The sequence below is a fragment of the Lissotriton vulgaris genome, chromosome 3_1, assembly GCF_964263255.1.
Source record: "Lissotriton vulgaris chromosome 3_1, aLisVul1.2, whole genome shotgun sequence".
NCBI lineage: Eukaryota > Metazoa > Chordata > Amphibia > Caudata > Salamandridae > Lissotriton > Lissotriton vulgaris.
In genome coordinates, this window is record NC_141689.1 from 1,038,651,440 (window position 1) to 1,038,670,144 (window position 18,705).

At 48.8% G+C, this 18,705-nt stretch overlaps 1 protein-coding gene across 1 annotated transcript in view; it reads left to right on the forward strand.

The window, feature by feature from the left end:
- Positions 1-18,705, forward strand: part of PRSS12 (serine protease 12) — a 585,240-nt gene that overhangs the window by 465,802 nt on the left and 100,733 nt on the right. Inside the window, exon 9 of the mRNA XM_086961447.1 lies at positions 1,532-1,734. Coding sequence (XP_086817573.1) covers positions 1,532-1,734 — 203 coding nt within the window. The remainder of the gene's footprint in view (positions 1-1,531; positions 1,735-18,705) is intronic.

Genomic DNA, 18,705 nt, shown 5'->3' on the forward strand with positions numbered 1-18,705 from the left:
ACTCATCAAAGACTGAGGTGATCATTTTTGGCCCAAGTACCAACCTTTGGAGCCCTAACTGGTGGCCCACTGATATGGGGGCCCCTCCCATCCCTGTTACAAAGGTGAAGAATTTGGGGGTTGTTATTGATAACCTTCTCACCTTTAAACCCCAAGTCAATGCGCTGAGTTCCTCAGTACATTACATTCTGAGAATTATCAGAAAGGTTCTACCGTACCTTCCTGAGGGCTGTAGAAAGACGGTGGTGACTGCCCTCGTTCTATCACGCATTGACTATTGTAATAGTCTTTTTCTCGAGGCACAACAGGGAGTGCTCAACAAGCTTCAAGTTTTACAAAATGCGGCTGCCCGCTTGATTGGGGGTTTGCCCAAGTTTTCCTCAGTCTCTAAGGAGTTGGATAAACTGCACTGGCTTCCGGTACGGAAACGAATTAGGTTCAAGGCCCTTTGTATTGTCTTTAAGGCACTGCATGGCCTTGGCCCAGTGTTTCTTCAAGATCTTTTTCAGTGGTATAGACCAGGTAGACAACTGAGGTCGGCCAGTCTGGGGCTGGTTAAAACCACCCGAATCAAGAGGGCACGCTGGGGTGGAAGGAGCTTTGTCAGGGGAGCTGCGAAGGCGTGGAACTCCCTCCCTCTCTCCCTCAAACTTAATACAAATCTCCTGGCATTCAGGAAGGATCTAAAAACATGGCTTTTCTCCCAATAAGTACCTAGACTTTCGCTTCTCTGGAACTATCACTTTAGCGCCAGGACGACGACCGGTATCAGTGCGCTCTATAAGTGTAAAAATAAATAAATAAATAAAATAAATAAGCCAGGCATCCTAGCGTTGTTGGGGCCGTTGTGGAGATTAAGCAAGCTATTGCCCAGAGTTGCAGAGTGGGACCATGATTAGAATAGGCACCGAGGCAAGAATTATCAGGTCCGAGGAAATTGAGCCCAAGACCCGCCGAGGCGGGAATTAAACCTTAGTCCCGGGCTAGATCTCTGCAGCAGGGTCTGTGCTCTAACCATTGAGCCACACTTATGTTGGCATTTGTTTAGTGTCTTCAGATATTTCTCCTTATGGGTATACTAGTGAGAAGATTGATTTGGAGGGATTCTTTAACACTGTGAGGGGGTCGCAAGGCAAAGTGTATGTCTCATTCAAGGGCCCTGACATTCTTGGTTGGCATCACCAGGAATCTTTAGGTATTATCCTTAAACCTGGATGTGATCAACAATTTTGGTGTGTGGGTAAGGACATTATTTGCAGTGTGAGTGATTTGGAGACCGTCTTGAAATCATATGATTGCGCGTTTGAAAACAAGCTTGGGAAACTGGATGATTTTGAACATTAACTTTTCAAAAGTTAACCATCCCTTTTGGCCTCCCCCTTTTTTTCTTTGGACTTGAAAATAGTTAATTGGCCCACCTTAAGAAGAGTGTAGATGAGCTAAAGTAATAAATCCTAATAATGTGCAGAGTTTCATGGTAAATTTCGGATTCTGACATTTGCATATATATGGTGTGTTTCTTCTTTCCCAGAGGCCCAGCCAAGGCCAGGACGATGGCTTATTTTGGAGAGGGGAAAGGACCCATTCATGTGGATAATGTGAAGTGTATGGGAAATGAGAGATCGCTGGCAGACTGCATCAAGCAGGACTTTGGAAGACACAACTGCCGTCACAGTGAGGATGCAGGCGTGATCTGTGACTATTTGGGAAAGAAATCAGCCACAGGGACTAAAGGTAAGGTGTGACTGCCACACAGTACCAGCAAATTAAAAACTGCAGTATCCTCAATACCTCCATTGTAACATAGAGTAAAATCACTACAAAGCATTTCGTGACAGAAGTAGCAAATTTATGGGCAAATTCGCTATGGCAAGGGGAAAAAACCTAGTCAAATAATGGATGCTTGTTCTTGTATAAGCTATGATCAGATGTTTACCTTAGCCTTCATTTAAATACATTTTCATCAATGTGAAAATAATTCATTTTTTGTGTAACTAATGACTTTACATTTTAATGTTATTTTAGATTTTCTTATTATCATCATTTCAAATTTTCCCATCGGTAAATCATATCTTTATAATTGAATAATAAAAATCACAAATAGAGGCAATTTAAACCAAACATAATTAAGATAAATAATAACACTTCATTTAAATTTGGAGAAACATGTAAAACAGTTGTACAAAATTATTTAAAAAAACATTAAGTGCTCTCTAACAGTTCGAGATTCTTGGCAGTGAAAAAAATACCTCAACAATATTGCATAAAATATGTGTTTAAATACCACTTAGAACACTGTTTAAGAAATGGACAAATTTAAAGTACATGTTTTACATCTTGAACTTGTAGTGAACACAATGAACAGATATGATCAACTCAATTTGAGCCATGCCATTTGCCTAAATTGGCTTCCAAAGGTGGAACTCTGCTAAAGAGATTAAAAAAAAATCTACAGATTAAGTGGCTGCATCTGTTTTCACACAGCTGATTCCACTACTTTATGTAGACTTGGGATTCGAGAAAGTGATTAATACGCTGAAGAAAGCTTAGCTGATCATTCCCTCATCAAATAACATCTTTAACTGGGATAAGATTTTAAAAAGCAATTTTAATTAGAGATCCCTTCATAGTAAAAGCTCCGCTTACAAGTCTCATCGAGCCCACCCCATCACACTAGTTGCAGTGGGTGAGGATCCGATGATGAAGCATGCCATGGGTGGTACCTGTGGGTGAGGATCATTTTATATAATCTAATAGATTCCAGGGTCCCACTGTTCACAGCCCATACCTTTCTTGGGATGAATAATTTAGGAAAGCCCTCTCATCCCGATAGGATTTGTATTGACTGGGAGGCTGTGGTGTCCTAGATTTCCTGCTTCTCACTCCCCTTAGTGATACATGGTATACGATTGTACCCATCCAGAAAGACTTGATAAGTACAGCCTATGCTTCTTAGAGCAACATTTTGATTGAAGGTAGAGTAATTCCAAGGTAGGATGGTCAGTTTCAGTTTTACTCTCTTGTTTGAGGAATCTGGAGTTGCCTGCTTTAGTCAAATAACCCAGTGAATATTTGCACCAATAACCTCATCATAAGTACCTATCACACCAAATTCCAATCTTAATGCATTTTAAAATATTTTGTATTAAGCTACTTTACAGCGAAACCAGTCATTTAATCCAATCAGAACAATGCTGATACCACCATATAATATAGCCAGTATATAAATCAATACAACACATAAGTTACCTAATAAACAATGAGCAAATACATTACATCACTTTTGTGAAAAAGTGGTAAACAATGATAATCAAGTCTTCAATTACCACAAATGCAGACTTAAAAAGACAATCCACATACCCTGCAACGGGCTGGCAAATATGGCTTTCATTTCAAAACTCAATGCATACGATTTCTTAAATGCATTACAGCCAGTCACAAAATCTGAAAATTTCACAAAGACACTCCCACTATGTAAAGGTATCTCACTTTCTCATTAAGCAGAAACGAAAAAACAACCTTTTAGTGAACAGGGGAAATTTTCTTAATACATCTAATCCTTTAAAATATTTATCCTTGCTACCCCAGGACCTTATTGAATCAGAATCATGTTGGATTTAGGTAATGCCATACCAGATCCATCATTTAAGATATCATTTATGTTTTTTCTGGTACCTGATTACTCTTCAACTTACTTTGCCCCAGGGTCCATGCATCAACATTTCATACACAACCTTAATTAATAATGCACCCTTTTAGGTGTGATGGTGTAGCTTGAAACAATGAACCAGACATTAATTGTGAATGTATTTGTTTTAATATATGCCACATAGCCTGCAATTAACTTTTGTATACGAGCTAGATGCTCGGATGTCACTTGTGGTAAATTTAAGATTCTGACAGAAATGTCACATTGTCAATTTGAAAACCATTCCCCAGAAATTGTCTTGTGCCTTCCTCCCAATTTTTAAAATCCAATATTATGAAATCATAAGGTATCCAAAGAGAGACAATAAGGGTACGTACTTACTGTCACCTTTTACCTATTAGATTTATTCCAGAATGTTTTACATGGCATACTCCACAGAGAGAGTCATTATTCCAGTTGTCCTGCAATAGTTCTTAAAATTTATAATAATTTTGAAAACTATTTTTATCAAATTTCCAACGTTTCAAAGTGTGTATTAAATGAGTTGCAATCAAATATCATTTAAATGTAGGCTTTGCTAAGAAACCTGACTCAGTTACAAATCCCTTAAGTAAAGATGAAGGGTCTTGGTAGCCTAGAGAGATTTGTGTAAACGTCCACCTACCTCAGATTCCTAACAATCCAGTAATTTTATTAATGACACATTCAAAATATAGCAGTGAGCTATACCAGTTATTAAATTACCATTCCTCCATTATAGGACCAAGTCAAATACAAGAGGCAATAACACGATGCAAGCTGGACAGGTTATAAAACTGTCAGATCATTGCCTTACTTGAAAATAAGCTTTTCTCAAGAAACTGGGGGGTCCCAATTCACAAAGCCTATTTTCAATTGTGTGGAATAGTACTACAGTAGTATTAGTAGAACTACTCTGTATTAGGTATAATTGCAAATCATACAATTCCAATTGGAAACTTAGGGCCTGATTTAGATTAAGGCGGACAGGTTACTCTGTCACCACAGTGATGGATAGCCCGTCCGCTGATTTTTAACTCCCATACGATATTATGAGATTTATATTTTGGCGGTTGGGATATCCATCAACATTATGACAGAGTAACCCGTCCGCCGAAATCTAAATCAGGCCCTTCAGCACAAACCTGTCTGCAGAATATTAAACTTCACATGCAGAACTACTTACACAAGAAAACATAATTCTAGTATGAAAATGTGAGATTTGGCTAAGTGAGTGATGCAGAACTGAAGACTGATACCTCCAACATGGGAGGAGTAAGAGAAAAATCAAGGAGAGACAAGGGAAGGGCCCTACAAATCCAACACCCACAAAAGTACTCTCCAAAAATTCACAACAGTTATACCCATATTTACTCAAGGACTACCATAGGCTAAAGATTTACTCCAACCTAGCTTTGACGTAAGTCACACTGCTTTAGGAACTGCAAAGGTAGCATACAGAAATTAAACATGGCATGGAAGAACACAATTTATGTTGTACTACTTCTTGTACTCATGAATGCTGTTATGCATCATTCATTACATTCTTTATCTCAGACACATTGTATACAAAACAATTGATGTTTACTTTGTTTTTCACTGCAGCATTTTTATATGTTTTAGTTGGGTCTTAAAAGGCAAGACCAACTACTTGCTTTGCTAATGCTTGTTTTTATTATTCTTAGCACTACATGTCATGAAACAAGAGGAATAAAACATAGCAAATAAAACACACCACAAAAGTATAAAAGACAAAAACAAACAGATAATAAAGGAAATGCTTCACTCCATGTTGTGCACATCTTAGCAGTATGGGTTAAATTTCATCAACTATATTAATACTTTTGTACTTTCTATATTTCTCAATGGTCAACTCAGACTATGGTGATCTAGCTGGATATACAAGGTCATACCAATTTAATTCCATAATTTAGTTACAGCAAAGCTAATTTATATTCTACAGAATCTTCTCTTCGAGGGATGAGTTCCCATCTTATTTTTCTCAAAGGAAGTGTGCATCATTTCAGCATGCCATCCGTGAAAGTTGATGGCACAAAAACATCCCATGTGTAGCAATTCTTCGGTCATTCCAATGCTTAATGTAATTAAAGTGGACTTTATTATCCCCTGGTCCACCCCACCTTATACAAAGGCACCAAATATTCTTTCTTAGTACTTAATAGCAAACATTTGTACTAGTTTATATCTCTTCTGCTGCATCTAGGGGACCCTGTCCCTACACGCATTCATTACACCATCAGACAATCTTTAGAGGTGTCATGTACAAGTCAAATAATATATTTGTATTTTAGTTTATCTTTGACAATTCTAGTTGCCTGAGGCATCACCCTTATAGAGTTACTTGACTAACTGGCATCCACAACCATATTGACCACACAGATGGTCTTCTTAGCAAATCCCTAATGCTAATGTTTTATGATTTCTAACGCAGATACAACATATGCATGGATTCTGGTTAGTCAACCATTGAAATCGGTTTGTTTAATTAAAGTATTCCTTGAAGTTACAAATATCCAGAAAATTGATCCTTAGGATTCAGAAACCTTTTTTTTCGAAATCATTGAAGGTGCTGCTACCTTTGTGTAGGGAGAGGGCAGGACTTAGCCGGCTGGAGCCCATGGAGGGCAGCTGGGGGCAAGATGGGGTAGTTAGCACAGGTTCTGATCTGGAGGAGATGCGGTCCCAGCTGGATTATGATGAAGAGAGCACGGAGGAGGGTGGAAATACGGGAGGGGCGGGGCGGAGAAGGACGAGGGGAGCGGAGTAATATTGTTTCTAGAGTTTTGCAGGACTAAAGGAGGTGCAGAGCAGAGAGAGTGGCGGCCCCCCGCTCCACTGGTTAGGCGAAGCGGGCGAAGAAGAAGCGGGCGTCAGCGGGGTCGGGGGCGTGGCGCCGGACGGGGGGATTAAGGGGGGCACCGAAGGGAAGGAGAGCCATGATATACCGGTGCACAAACTGCCTTATATGGGGATCACCAAATCTCTGGGGGCGCACCTGTCCTTGGCGACCAAGGAGAAGATTTGGAAGGGTGCCTTTGTGGATACTTTGAAGCTCTTACATCATGAACTGACGGCGAAGGAGGGGTTCAAGGAGGAAGAGCAAGAACTGGCTAGGCTGCCCAAGGTGCCTCTGACTATTGAAAACTGGTCAGCTGCGTTTTTGATATTCACCAGCGTGTACTGTGAAAAGTACCCAGAGGGGGCGGTCGCGCTCTTTAAATATATGGACATGATCGAGAGGGCACACATCACATATGGGGGTTGTTGGAAGGCGGTGACCCCAGGGGTCAAGAGGACTCTCCTAACCACCCGGGACCTCCTCTCCCACAATTACTGCCGAGTCTTATCGAGGGGGAGTCCCCGCTGGGGAGGACTGATCGTACACACGGACGACACACCACACTTACGAACGGACACCACACCGTGATTCTTTATCAAGTATGAACTTTATCAAGATAAAAGTAAGGAGCAATACAAAGCGATTGAGGGATCGCGAAAGTCTTGTAGCAAGGGGAACGGGGAAGCGGGACAGTCTTAGAGGGCCAGCGGGCACGCCACGTACCCTGCGCACAGTTCTCAAACCTCGAACTGGGGGGTACGGGGACTGGCGATGGGACTTGCTGTCCTACTCACTTCAAGTTCAGGTGGTCGTGAGGGTAGCGTTGCTGGTCCAGCCGGACCAAAAAGTTCTTCAAGCCGCGACGAGGTCAGCAGGGCCTGGTCAGGAGTACTTTGTCGTACTCGTAGGCAGGTGGAGCCGCGACAGCGTCCGCAGGGCTCGGGATGGTAACAAGTGTCTCTTATTCTTAAGAGTGGGCCGCGACAGCGTCAGCAGGGCTCCGGTGGTTCAGGTCTTTTTCTTCGAGAGAGAGAGCCGCGACAGCGTCAGCAGGGCTCCGGTGGTTCAGTTCCGTCGGTTCGAGGATGAGCCGCGACGACGTCAGCAGGGCTCGGTGGGTCAGAGTCTGTTCTCCTCAAGGTCAGCCGCGATCAGATCAGCAGGGCTTTCTTGTCCAAGATACAACTGCCAGCTAGATGGAAGGCAGGCTGTCTTATAGTCCAGTATCTCTTTTATGTCCGGACCCTCAGAGGCAGGAGGCCGGAGGTCCGAGGGCCAGGCGCCTGATTGTCTGGGCGGCAGTGTCTTTGGTGCGTTTGGACCATGCGTCCAGGGAATCCCAGACGCCCATCAAGGCCTGGAGCCAGCTCACTAGGAAGCCAAAAGGTGCGATCGAAACCAGCCCCCAGGGATGGCTCGGAGGTGTGAGGACAACCAGCTCCTCGGGAGGGGGCCGGAGGTGTGATGGAAGCCTTGGTTTCGGGTACTTGGGGAGTCGTTCACCCCCCTGGGCGAGTCAGGGCGCGCCGGCCGCGCACGCCTGGCTGCAGCCGGGAGCGGCCAGAGGCTGCCGAAAGGGAAGAAGGTGGCCGGCTATCCGGGGTGGCCAAACATGGAGTCTGCCGGTCACGTGCATGGGTGCAGGCACGCGGTCTGGAGGTCGTTTCAGGTCCGATGTAGGAGTCTCGTGTATAGTTCTGGGTGGACGGAAATTAGTTCTGTCCGTCGTTCTGGGTTATGAGGGTCAGTGAGGGCCACGCCACGAGGCCAGGTCCAACATGCGTCCCCTCCAGCTAAAAGACGAGGAGAACTACCCATCTTCTTGGGGGTTCTCTTCGCTGAGGCGGAAGAAGCGGGACAGGCCGTCGGCGTTGGGGTGGTTGGCACCAGGCCTGTGTTCCACAGTAAAATCCATCCCTTGGATGGAGATGGACCAGCGTAGCAGTTTAGGGTTCTCTCCTCTCATCTGCATGAGCCACCGGAGAGGACGGTGGTCGGTCTGGACCAGGAAGTGGGTACCGAACAGGTAGGGCCTCAGCTTCTTTAAGGCCCATACTACGGCAAAGGCCTCTCGCTCGATGGTGCTCCATCTCTGCTCACGGGGTAGTAGCCTCCGGCTGATAAAGGCTACTGGATGATCAATCCCCTGGTCGTCCACCTGGGAGAGCATGGCTCCGATGCCATGTTCGGAGGCGTCTGTCTGGACCACAAACTCTCTGGAGTAGTCAGGGGCCTGTAGTACTGTAGCGGTGCACATGGCCTGTTTCAATTCCTCGAACGCCTTCTGACAGGCGGGGGTCCAACTAACCTTCCTGGGGTTGGCCTTGGCTGTCAACCTGGTGAGGGGGCCTACAATACTCCCGTACCCCTTGATGAATCTACGGTAGTACCCTGTGAGTCCCAGGAAGGCCCGCACCTCTGTCTGGGTCGTGGGGGTCTCCCAGGCATTGATAGCGTCTATCTTGGGTTGGTGGGGGGCTACGAGGCCGCTTCCGACCTGGTGCCCGAGGTATACCACGGAGCTTTGTCCTATTTGGCACTTGCTAGCTTTAATGGTGAGCACGGCTCGACGCAGGGCGTCCAACACCTCCCAGAGGTGGTGCAGGTGCTCGGACCAGTGGGCACTGAACACCGCAATATCGTCGAGATAGGCTGCGCTGAAACTTTCCAACCCGGCCAGGACCTGATTAACCAGTCGCTGGAAGGTGGCGGGGGTGTTTTTCATGCCGAAGGGCATCACTCTGAAGTGGAAATGGCCATCCGGAGTGGAGAAAGCAGACCTTTCTCGGGCCCTCTCCGTAAGGCCGATCTGCCAGTAGCCACTGGTGAGATCGAAGGTACTGAGGTACTGAGCCGACCCTAGGCGGTCAATGAGTTCGTCGGCTCGGGGGATGGGGTGAGCATCGGGTCGGGTGACTGCGTTGAGTCCGCGGTAGTCTACGCAGAACCTCAGCTCAGGAACGGTGCCGGGGGCGGCTGCCTTCGGAACCAGGACCACGGGGCTAGCCCATGGGCTGTCGGAGGCTTCTACCACTCCTAGGTCCAACATTTTGTCGACTTCGGCCTTGATGCAGGCTCGAACTAGGTCAGGAACTCGGTAGGCTCTGTGCCGTACCGGAGGGCTGTCCCCGGTGTCCACATCGTGGACGCACCAACGGGTGACGCCGGGGGTGAGGGAGAAGAGGTCTGAGAATTGTCCCAACAAGGGGCGACATTCTTCACGCTGCAAGGGGGTGAGGAAGGAGGAGAGACTCACTCCCTCTACGGAGCCATCTTGTTCCTTTGCACACAGGAGGTCTGGTAGAGGGTCCATTTCCTCTTCCTCTCCTTCGTCGGTGGCAAGGAGTAATCCCAACTCAGAACGCACAAAGTGGGGTTTGAGCCGGTTCACGTGTAAGACTTTCAGGGCGTTCCTGGCTGATTTGGCATCAACGAGGTAGGTGACCTGGCTCTTGCGTTCTATCACCTTAAAGTGTCCAGTCCACTTGTCCTGCAAGGCACAAGGGTCCACTGGGGACATGACCCAAACCTGTTGGCCTGGTTGAAACTCGACCAGAGTGGCATTCTGGTCGTACCAGCGTTTCATCTCCTCTTGACTGGCCTCCAGGTTGGGCTCGGCCAGCTCGCGAAACCTCCGCGTCTGGTACCGGAGGGCCAGGATGTAGGAGAACACATCAGGGGGTGTGCTCGGGGAGGCTGTCTCCCAGCCTTCCTTGACCAGGCTGAGGGGACCCCTGACGGGGTGCCCATAGAGCAGCTCGAAAGGGCTGAACCCCAAGGATTTCTGGGGAACCTCTCGGTATGCGAACGAGAGGCAGGGCAGGAGGACGTCCCACTTGCGTCGCATGGGCTCCTCGAGACCCATGATCATCCCTTTCAGGGTGCGGTTGAACCGCTCAACCAAGCCGTTACCCTGGGGATGGTATGGGGTGGTGAACCTGTACGACACCCCACACTGTTGCCAAAGGGATTTCATGTACCGGGAGATAAAGTTTGTGCCTCGGTCGCTCACCACTTCTCGTGGAAATCCCACCCGGGAGAAGATCCCCATGAGGGCCCGGCCCACGACCGGGGCCGTCACGGTCCGGAGGGGGATGGCTTCGGGGTATCGGGTGGCGTGATCGACCAGAACCAAAATAAACCGGTGACCTAAGGAGGTCCGGGGGTCCAGGGGTCCGACGATGTCGATCCCCATCCTCTCAAAGGGGGTACTGACAACTGGAAAGGGCTTGAGGGGAGCCTTGCGCTTGCCTCCGCTTTTGTCGCTAGCCTGACACGTGGGGCAGGACTTACAGTGGTGTTCCACATCGGCCTGCATGCAGGGCCAGTAGAAATGTGTTACTAACCGTTGGAAGGTTTTATCTTGGCCCAGATGTCCCGCCAGGGGCACATCGTGGGCCAGGTAGAGGAGGAGGCCGCGGAAACGTAGGGGTACCACCAGCACGCGGGCTGACCCTAGTTCGGCGGTCTTCTGTTCACTATAAAGTAGGCCGTTCTCCCAGTAAAGGTAATGGGAGCCGGACTGGTCTCCAGCGGCCTGGGCTGCGGCCTGTTGCCGGAGCCCCTCAAGGGCAGGGCAGGAGTTCTGTTCTTGGCAGAACTCCTCTTGGGACGGTCCTCCTTCTTGGGGCCACTGGTCCAACTCGGGGATTTCTGCTAGGGTGGGGTCTGGCTCGAAGACGGGTCCGAGGGGACCTTCGTCGGATTCGCTTCCTTCGATGGAGGGCTGGTCGAGGACCGTGGGGTGCTCGCTTCCCTCAGGGACATCAGGGACTGCACTGGGGAACTCGGGCTCTTCGGTCCCGGGGTTGGACGTTCTGGCGGTCATGGCTCGGGTGCTCACACAGGCCCATTGGGGCAGACCCAACATTTCTAAATGTGTCCTTCTTTCTACCTCTTTCCACTGGGAACTCTCTAAGTCATTCCCCAGGAGGCAATCCACAGGCATGTCCGTGCGGACCACTACCCGTAGATCGCCCGAGACTCCCTCCCACTCAAACGGGACCCGTGCTATCCTGCAGGTGCGGACGGAATTATCAGCTGCTATCACTCTACAGGAGGTGTGGGGGATGATCATGGATTCGGGGACTAGCGTGTATCTAACAGACGTGATGCTGGTTCCGGTGTCCCTAAGGGCCCCTACGCTGCGCCCGTTAACCTTAACTGTCTGGCGATACTTTTCTGTGTTGTCGGGCAGGTAATCTCCTGGGATCATCTCGCTATTCCCCAGGGAGGCTAAGACCATGGCTGCGGGCTCCCATTCCCCCTGTTCTTCGATCTCTTCCTCTTCTAGGGCCACTGAGGATATCTGTCTGGTGGAGGGGCCAGTGGGAGTGGATTGCGGGGTCATGGGACATCGGAGATCACCGGCATAGTGTCCGGGTTGCTGACACTTGTAGCATGTGGAGCTGGGGCGGAGCCCCGGGGGTCCTGTACTCGGGGCGGCTCTCGTCGCGGGAGGAGAGCGTGAAGCCTGGTTTCTGGGGGGACTACGCTGGGTCCCGGACTGGGATCCTTGCTGTTTGCCTCGACCTCCCCCACCTCACTGGCGGGAAGATCCTTGGTCGTTCCATGGGGGTCTCCCCCGGGCCCCTTCTGGACTCGGGTGGCCACCCAGCGATCGGCTTCGACAGCCAGTTTCCGGGGGTTGGCGAGCTTGCTGTCCAGGAGATGCTGTCTTAGTTCCACAAAGCAATTGGCGGACAGGTGCTCGTAAGCGACTAGGTCGACTAGGCCTTCGAAGGTGGTCACATTGCTGCCCTTGATCCACCCATCTAGGGCCCGGGTGTAGTAGTTAACATAGTCCACCCAGGTGGTGCCAGGAATCTTCTTGCACTCCCTAAACCGCTGACGATACATTTCTGGCGTTAGGCCGTAGCGGAATAGGAGAGCGTCTTTCATGTGGGGATAGGCGTTCATGTGTGCGGTCGGTAGGTCCAGCAGGGTGTCTCTTCCCTTGCTGAGGAAGCAGCTCCACAGGCCGGCCCCCCAATCCTTCTCGGGGACGCGGTGGGCGGACATCGCAACCTCGTAGGCCTTGAACCACTGCTGGATGTCGTCCCCTTTATAAAACTCCTTCACGACGTCTTTGGGGATGTGCACCTTCGTGTCTTTGGGGACCACCTGCTCTCCAAGTCCCGGTGATCCGGTTGCTTCTGATCTGGCTTTCAACTCTAGTTCTTTGAGGCTGCGCTCGTGCTCGTGCTCGAGCTGAAGTTTCCGACCTTCATGCTCCCTCTGGAGCTTCTTCTACTCTAGCTCTCCCTGGAGCCGCAACTGCTCAACCGCCAACTTCTTTTCTGCAAGTTTGAGTTCGCCCTCCAATTTGAGGAGCGCCAGTTCGAGCTCATGGCTTCGGCCATCTTTTCCGATGACCGATCTCTCCCGGTTGCTGGGCTCCGGGTCGGTTGCTGGATTCTCTAACCAGCCGGTGTACCGGGTTCGGTCGGTGGCCTCCCTCCCTCGTCTTCGGTCGGGGGAGAGGTGCTCCGGACTCTACCCAAGCGGTTAGCGCTTTCTGGAAATCTTCCTTAGTACTTAGTCCGGTACTCAGGATACTCAATTCTCTGCAGAACTGCTTTAGCTCTCTATGGGTGTAGTCTTCCAAGAGGTCTTTGTCGAATGTGGTCTTCACACCAGGTTCTGTGGTCGTCATTATTGCTCTTTCTTTCTCGTGCGTTTGCTGCGTGTGGGTTCAGGTAGTGTGTCAGTGGTACGATCTTTAGACGTAGGTTTGTATCCCGTCGCTGCCACCAATGTTGGAAGGCGGTGACCCCAGGGGTCAAGAGGACTCTCCTAACCACCCGGGACCTCCTCTCCCACAATTACTGCCGAGTCTTATCGAGGGGGAGTCCCCGCCGGGGAGGACTGATCGTACACACGGACGACACACCACACTTACGAACGGACACCACACTGTGATTCTTTATCAAGTATGAACTTTATCAAGATAAAAGTAAGGAGCAATACAAAACGATTGAGGGATCGCAAAAGTCTTGTAGCAAGGGGAACGGGGAAGCGGGACAGTCTTAGAGGGCCAGCGGGCACGCCACATACCCTGCGCACAGTTCTCAATCCTCGAACTGGGGGGTACGGGGACTGGCGATGGGACTTGCTGTCCTACTCACTTCAAGTTCAGGTGATCGTGAGGGTAGCGTTGCTGGTCCAGCCGGACCAGAAAGTTCTTCAAGCCGCGATGAGGTCATCAGGGCCTGGTCAGGAGTACTTTGTCGTACTCGTTGGCAGGTGGAGCCGCGACAGCGTCCGCAGGGCTCGGGATGGTAACAAGTGTCTCTTATTCTTAAGAGTGGGCCGCGACGAGGTCAGCAGGGCTCCGGTGGTTCAGATCTTACTCTCGAGAGGGAGCCGCAACAGCGTCAGCAGGGCTCCGGTGGTTCTGGTCTTTTTCTTCGAGAGAGAGCCGCGACAGCGTCAGCAGGGCTCCGGTGGTTCAGTTCCGTCGGTTCGAGGATGAGCCGCGACGACGTCAGCAGGGCTCGGTGGGTCAGAGTCTGTTCTCAAGGTCAGCCGCGATCAGATCAGCAGGGCTTTCTTGTCCAAGATACAATTGCCGGCTAGATGGAAGGCAGGCTGTCTTATAGTCCAGGAGCTCTTTGATGTCCGGACCCTCAGAGGCAGGAGGCCGGAGGTCCGAGGGCCAGGCGCCTGATTGTCTGGGCGGCGGTGTCTTTGGTGCGTTTGGACCATGCGTCCAGGGAATCCCAGACGCCCATCAAGGCCTGGAGCCAGCTCACTAGGAAGCCAAAAGGTGCGATCGAAACCAGCCCCCAGGGATGGCTCGGAGGTGTGAGGACAACCAGCTCCTCGGGAGGGGGCCGGAGGTGTGATGGAAGCCTTGGTTTCGGGTACTTGGGGAGTCGTTCACCCCCCTGGGCGAGTCGGGCGCGCCGGCCGCGCACGCTTGGCTGCAGCCGGGAGCGGCCAGAGGCTGCCGAAAGGGAAGAAGGCGGCCGGTTGGCCGGGGTGGCCAAACATGGAGTCTGCCGGTCACGTGCATGGGTGCAGGCACGCGGTCTGGAGGCCGTTTCAGGTCCGATGTAGGAGTCTCGTGTATAGTTCTGGGTGGACGGAAATTAGTTCTGTCCGTTGTTCTGGGTTATGGGGGTCAGCGAGGGCCACGCCACGAGGCCGGGTCCAACAGGGGTTACGCGTGGTTGCATTATGATGAGGAGTTTCGAGCTCGCTTGGCGGCGGATCCGAAGGCGAAGTGGGGAGAGCTCGATTCGGATTTGTACCAACAGACCATGGGGGGTGCGGAGTTTGGTAAGAAGATTTATATGGCCAGCGGCCGACCGCTAGCGCCCCGCCCCTTTCCGGCCCACCCCACCCGTGGAGGGGTTGGGCAGGGAGAGGGTGGCACCAATACCACCGTTCTCGCCTGTTGGAACTACAACAAGAGGGAAAACAGAACAGGTTGGCTGGACAGGATGATTAACAAAAAATTCTGAAATCACGCAGTCAATATGTACTGCGTGACCACTGGAATTGTATTCCAAGCAAATTTATTTTCTTTTAAACTTGGATTTCCAAAGTTTCAAAAAACAACAGGCACAAACAAGAAACTGTCAGTACAGTAGGTTCAGCAATCATGTGTACAGTATCTACAAATACACAAATTTACAAATGTACAAGCACTTACAACGAAGAATCAAACGAAGCAAATATTGACACACCAAAAGACAATAGAACACATAGTAATCCAAATAAATTGCAATTATACACAGTGCATAATTAGTGCATTAAAGAAGAGGAATCCAGTCCTTAGAACTAAAAACCAGGAGACAGGCGGGATTGAGATGGAAAAAGGTGCCTGCCTGTCTACCAAGGCCTGTGGTCGAATATTTTTATAGGGTTACACTGCTAGGGCCCAATGTAGTGGTATAATTTACGTCCTAGCGGCGCCCTTTGATCTTGCCACAGATCAAAGACGTGATGCCTGCAGCGCGGTGCACACTCGGGGTGGAAGGAAACTCACATGTTGTAGCGCAGGTGTTGTGGGCTGAGTTCAAAAACGATAATGGGGGCGCCTGGTCACTGAACCAAATTCAAGCCAGCAAGCGGAGACGGTTTGACCGCAGCCCGTCGTGTATAGGGAGTCGCTCAGTCGCTCCAAGAGAAATTCAGTCTGCGGGCATCACGTCTTCAGTCTACCACTGCGTGAATTACAGACCTTGACTTCGAACTGCGATATACCTACACTACGGCAACTTCTGTGCCCCTGTGCAGACTTACCGTCCCCAGTCCCTGTCCTGAAGAGAACCTACAACATCTAGGTTTGAAACGCGTCGACACTTCCACCCTGTGGCAAGATCAAAGGGCGCTGTAGGACGTAAATTATACCACTACATTGGGCCCTAGCAGTGTAACCCTATAAAAATATTCGACCACAGGTCTTGGTAGACAACAAGCTGGTCTGTGGTATGTGCTGCCCCCCCCCCCCCCCCATTATGGGCCCAAATGTCCAGCTAGGCTGTTCCCGTGATGTTTTTGTATCTTCAAATAGCTCAATATATTATGCTATTCTTGGATCATATCCAAAAGAACCTTATATTTGATGTGCTTGAGATGTAATTATTGTCCAGTTAATCTCATTACAATATATAGTTTTGGTCCCATAGAATAAGAAAAATTACAGGAGAGAAAGGGTCCTAGGGGATAATTTTAAGACCATGCGCGGACACAACCCCCAATCACTTAACTAATAAACAATACAGGAGCCCACGGGGCTACAATAAAGACGTTACCCCAATGACATCTAATACGAACAATATGCCTTATGATTATAAGACAACAGTAACATCTTCAAGGGAAGGGGAAGCCCATCAGTCACCACTCGGTACCGCCCTTCATCATCTGGGACTCCCTATGGTATTCCCATAGTGCGGCAAACATGATGAATAGTGGACCTGATGATAGTGTCCTACACCACTACGTGCCACACCAGGTATGCCTTTAGATGTACTGCTGGTAGAGAGGAGTGATGGGTAACCGAAATTGCAGAGCACAGAAGTAGAAAAAATATAAAAAAATTGTGATTTAAAATTGGGTAAATGAGGGACTGTAGTTTATTCTTTCGCTCAAAAACCCAAGGTTAAATATAATCCACATACATGACTACAGGGGCTAGTGAGTCTACAACACAGTGTATTATCCTAATTTATCCCGTAGTAAAGCTGCAAATTCGACAGAGCCAAAGGGCCTAAAAAAAGACGAGGCTGAAGGCATTTATAAATATCTTGCAACTGTAACCTACATGGATATCCGTGAATTTAGTCTCTTGACAATGCTGGCAAGTGGCGCAGAGATTGCCATTATAGGGCGTGCACTGGCAATAGTGACAGGCTAATTGTGAAAATATGCTGGGATATCCCTGTGTTATGTGAAACATGGGAAACAGCGTTTACAACGCATGCTTTAGATCGCATGCCGTTACAACGCGGTCATTACATTGACTGCGTTGTTACAGCGCAAGCCATTACATTGCAAGTTGTTACAGCGGCTTGCTGTAGGGGGCAGAAGGTGTTGGATTTACATTCCAACACCTTTCCTGGTGTTGCACAAACTGGAGTAGGAATAGTAAATTATACTATTCCTAAGTCCAGCCCGCCCCCTACAGCAAGTCGTTGTAACAACTTGTGATGTAATGGTTTGCGTTGTAACAACGCGACGTTGTAACAACCTCGTTGTAACAGCATGCAATCTAAAGTATTTTCAAGCGCATGTGGATACTTCATCTGATCTGCATATTTGCAAAGAGGCAAATCCATGTAAGTCTAATACTAGATCAAATTTTGTGACCAAAGTTTGTGACTATGGTACATTAAGATAAGCGAAAACAGTTAGTAAGTTTATAGCTACATGTTAGTTCCTGTCAGAATATTTTCCCTTAGCAAATCAGGTCCAGCAGTGGGGCTTCAGGACAGGAACAGAGTAGGAAAGAGTAAGTTCCCACAGCTTCTTATTGTCCATCAGCTCTGCCAAGTTCTGTTTTTTTTGGCAGAGCAAACAGAAAGATAGGAGCATTGGAGACTTCCCCTTCCTTTCTTCTGCAGCTCTAGACTTCACTACATTTGGGTAAATACCATTGATGGTGCGAACCCACAGGACGGAGGGGTAAGCCTCAGCTGCGTTGTCTTGCCCACCGCCTCTGTCTCGCCCTCTCTGTCCGCTTCACAGCTCCAAAAATCCGCAGAAGAGGGAGAGGCTTTGGATTCGGGGAATGAAATGTATATGGACCTCTTCATACCATTTATAACCCAATGTCACTCCACTGTTTTCAAAGGAACTCCCAACATTCCAATGGTTTTATATCTCTAAAAACCTCTCAATGGGGATACCTTATACTTAACCACAGACAATGACAATTTACGTCCTATTAGATGTGCAGACACCTAGCAGTTCACACACTCTCACTTCTTTTCGACAAAATCAAAAGTGAGCTCTCGGAGAGCAACCGTTTCCTAATTACAATAAAAGTTACTTGTGAGGTCATAACTAAAGGATCATGAAGAGATCAGTTGGCCAAAAATTACAGATGATTACGTTTTAGTGGTATTATAAATAACATGTTTGGTTTCACTAAGCACTGATACATCAATTTGGACAAATAGCAAATTCATGATGATGTTTGCAGTGGAAACATGTGGAGAAGTGTGGCTCACTGGTTAGAGGAAGCAGACCTGGAAGCAGAGGTCAGCCCGGGACCAGGGTTCAATTGCCGGCTCGGCGGGGTCTTGAGTCCTAAAATGTCCATGGACTCGACAATTCTCGCTCCGGTGCCTACTCGATTCACGGGTTCACACTCTGCGACTCTGGGCAATAGCTTGCTTAATCTCCACAATGGCCCCTCGCGGTGGGATGCCTGGCTTTCACCTTGCGGATACCCTGCCGGGGTATCTCACAGGGGAATACCAGGACGGGTTCCCTAAGCAAGCGCCTTGATGCCTTCGGGTGATACGTGCGCTATATAAATCGCAATACATTTACATTTACATGGGACTTTTGTAATGATCTGTGGGATTAATTACGGGCTCATTTGAGTTACATGAACGCTCAAAGGGATTCATTCTTTTTAGGAAGTTGTGTATGTTAGCCTCTTTACATTGCCATAAAACTTGCATTCCAATCTTCAACGCTCTACCCCTACTTTGTTCAATAC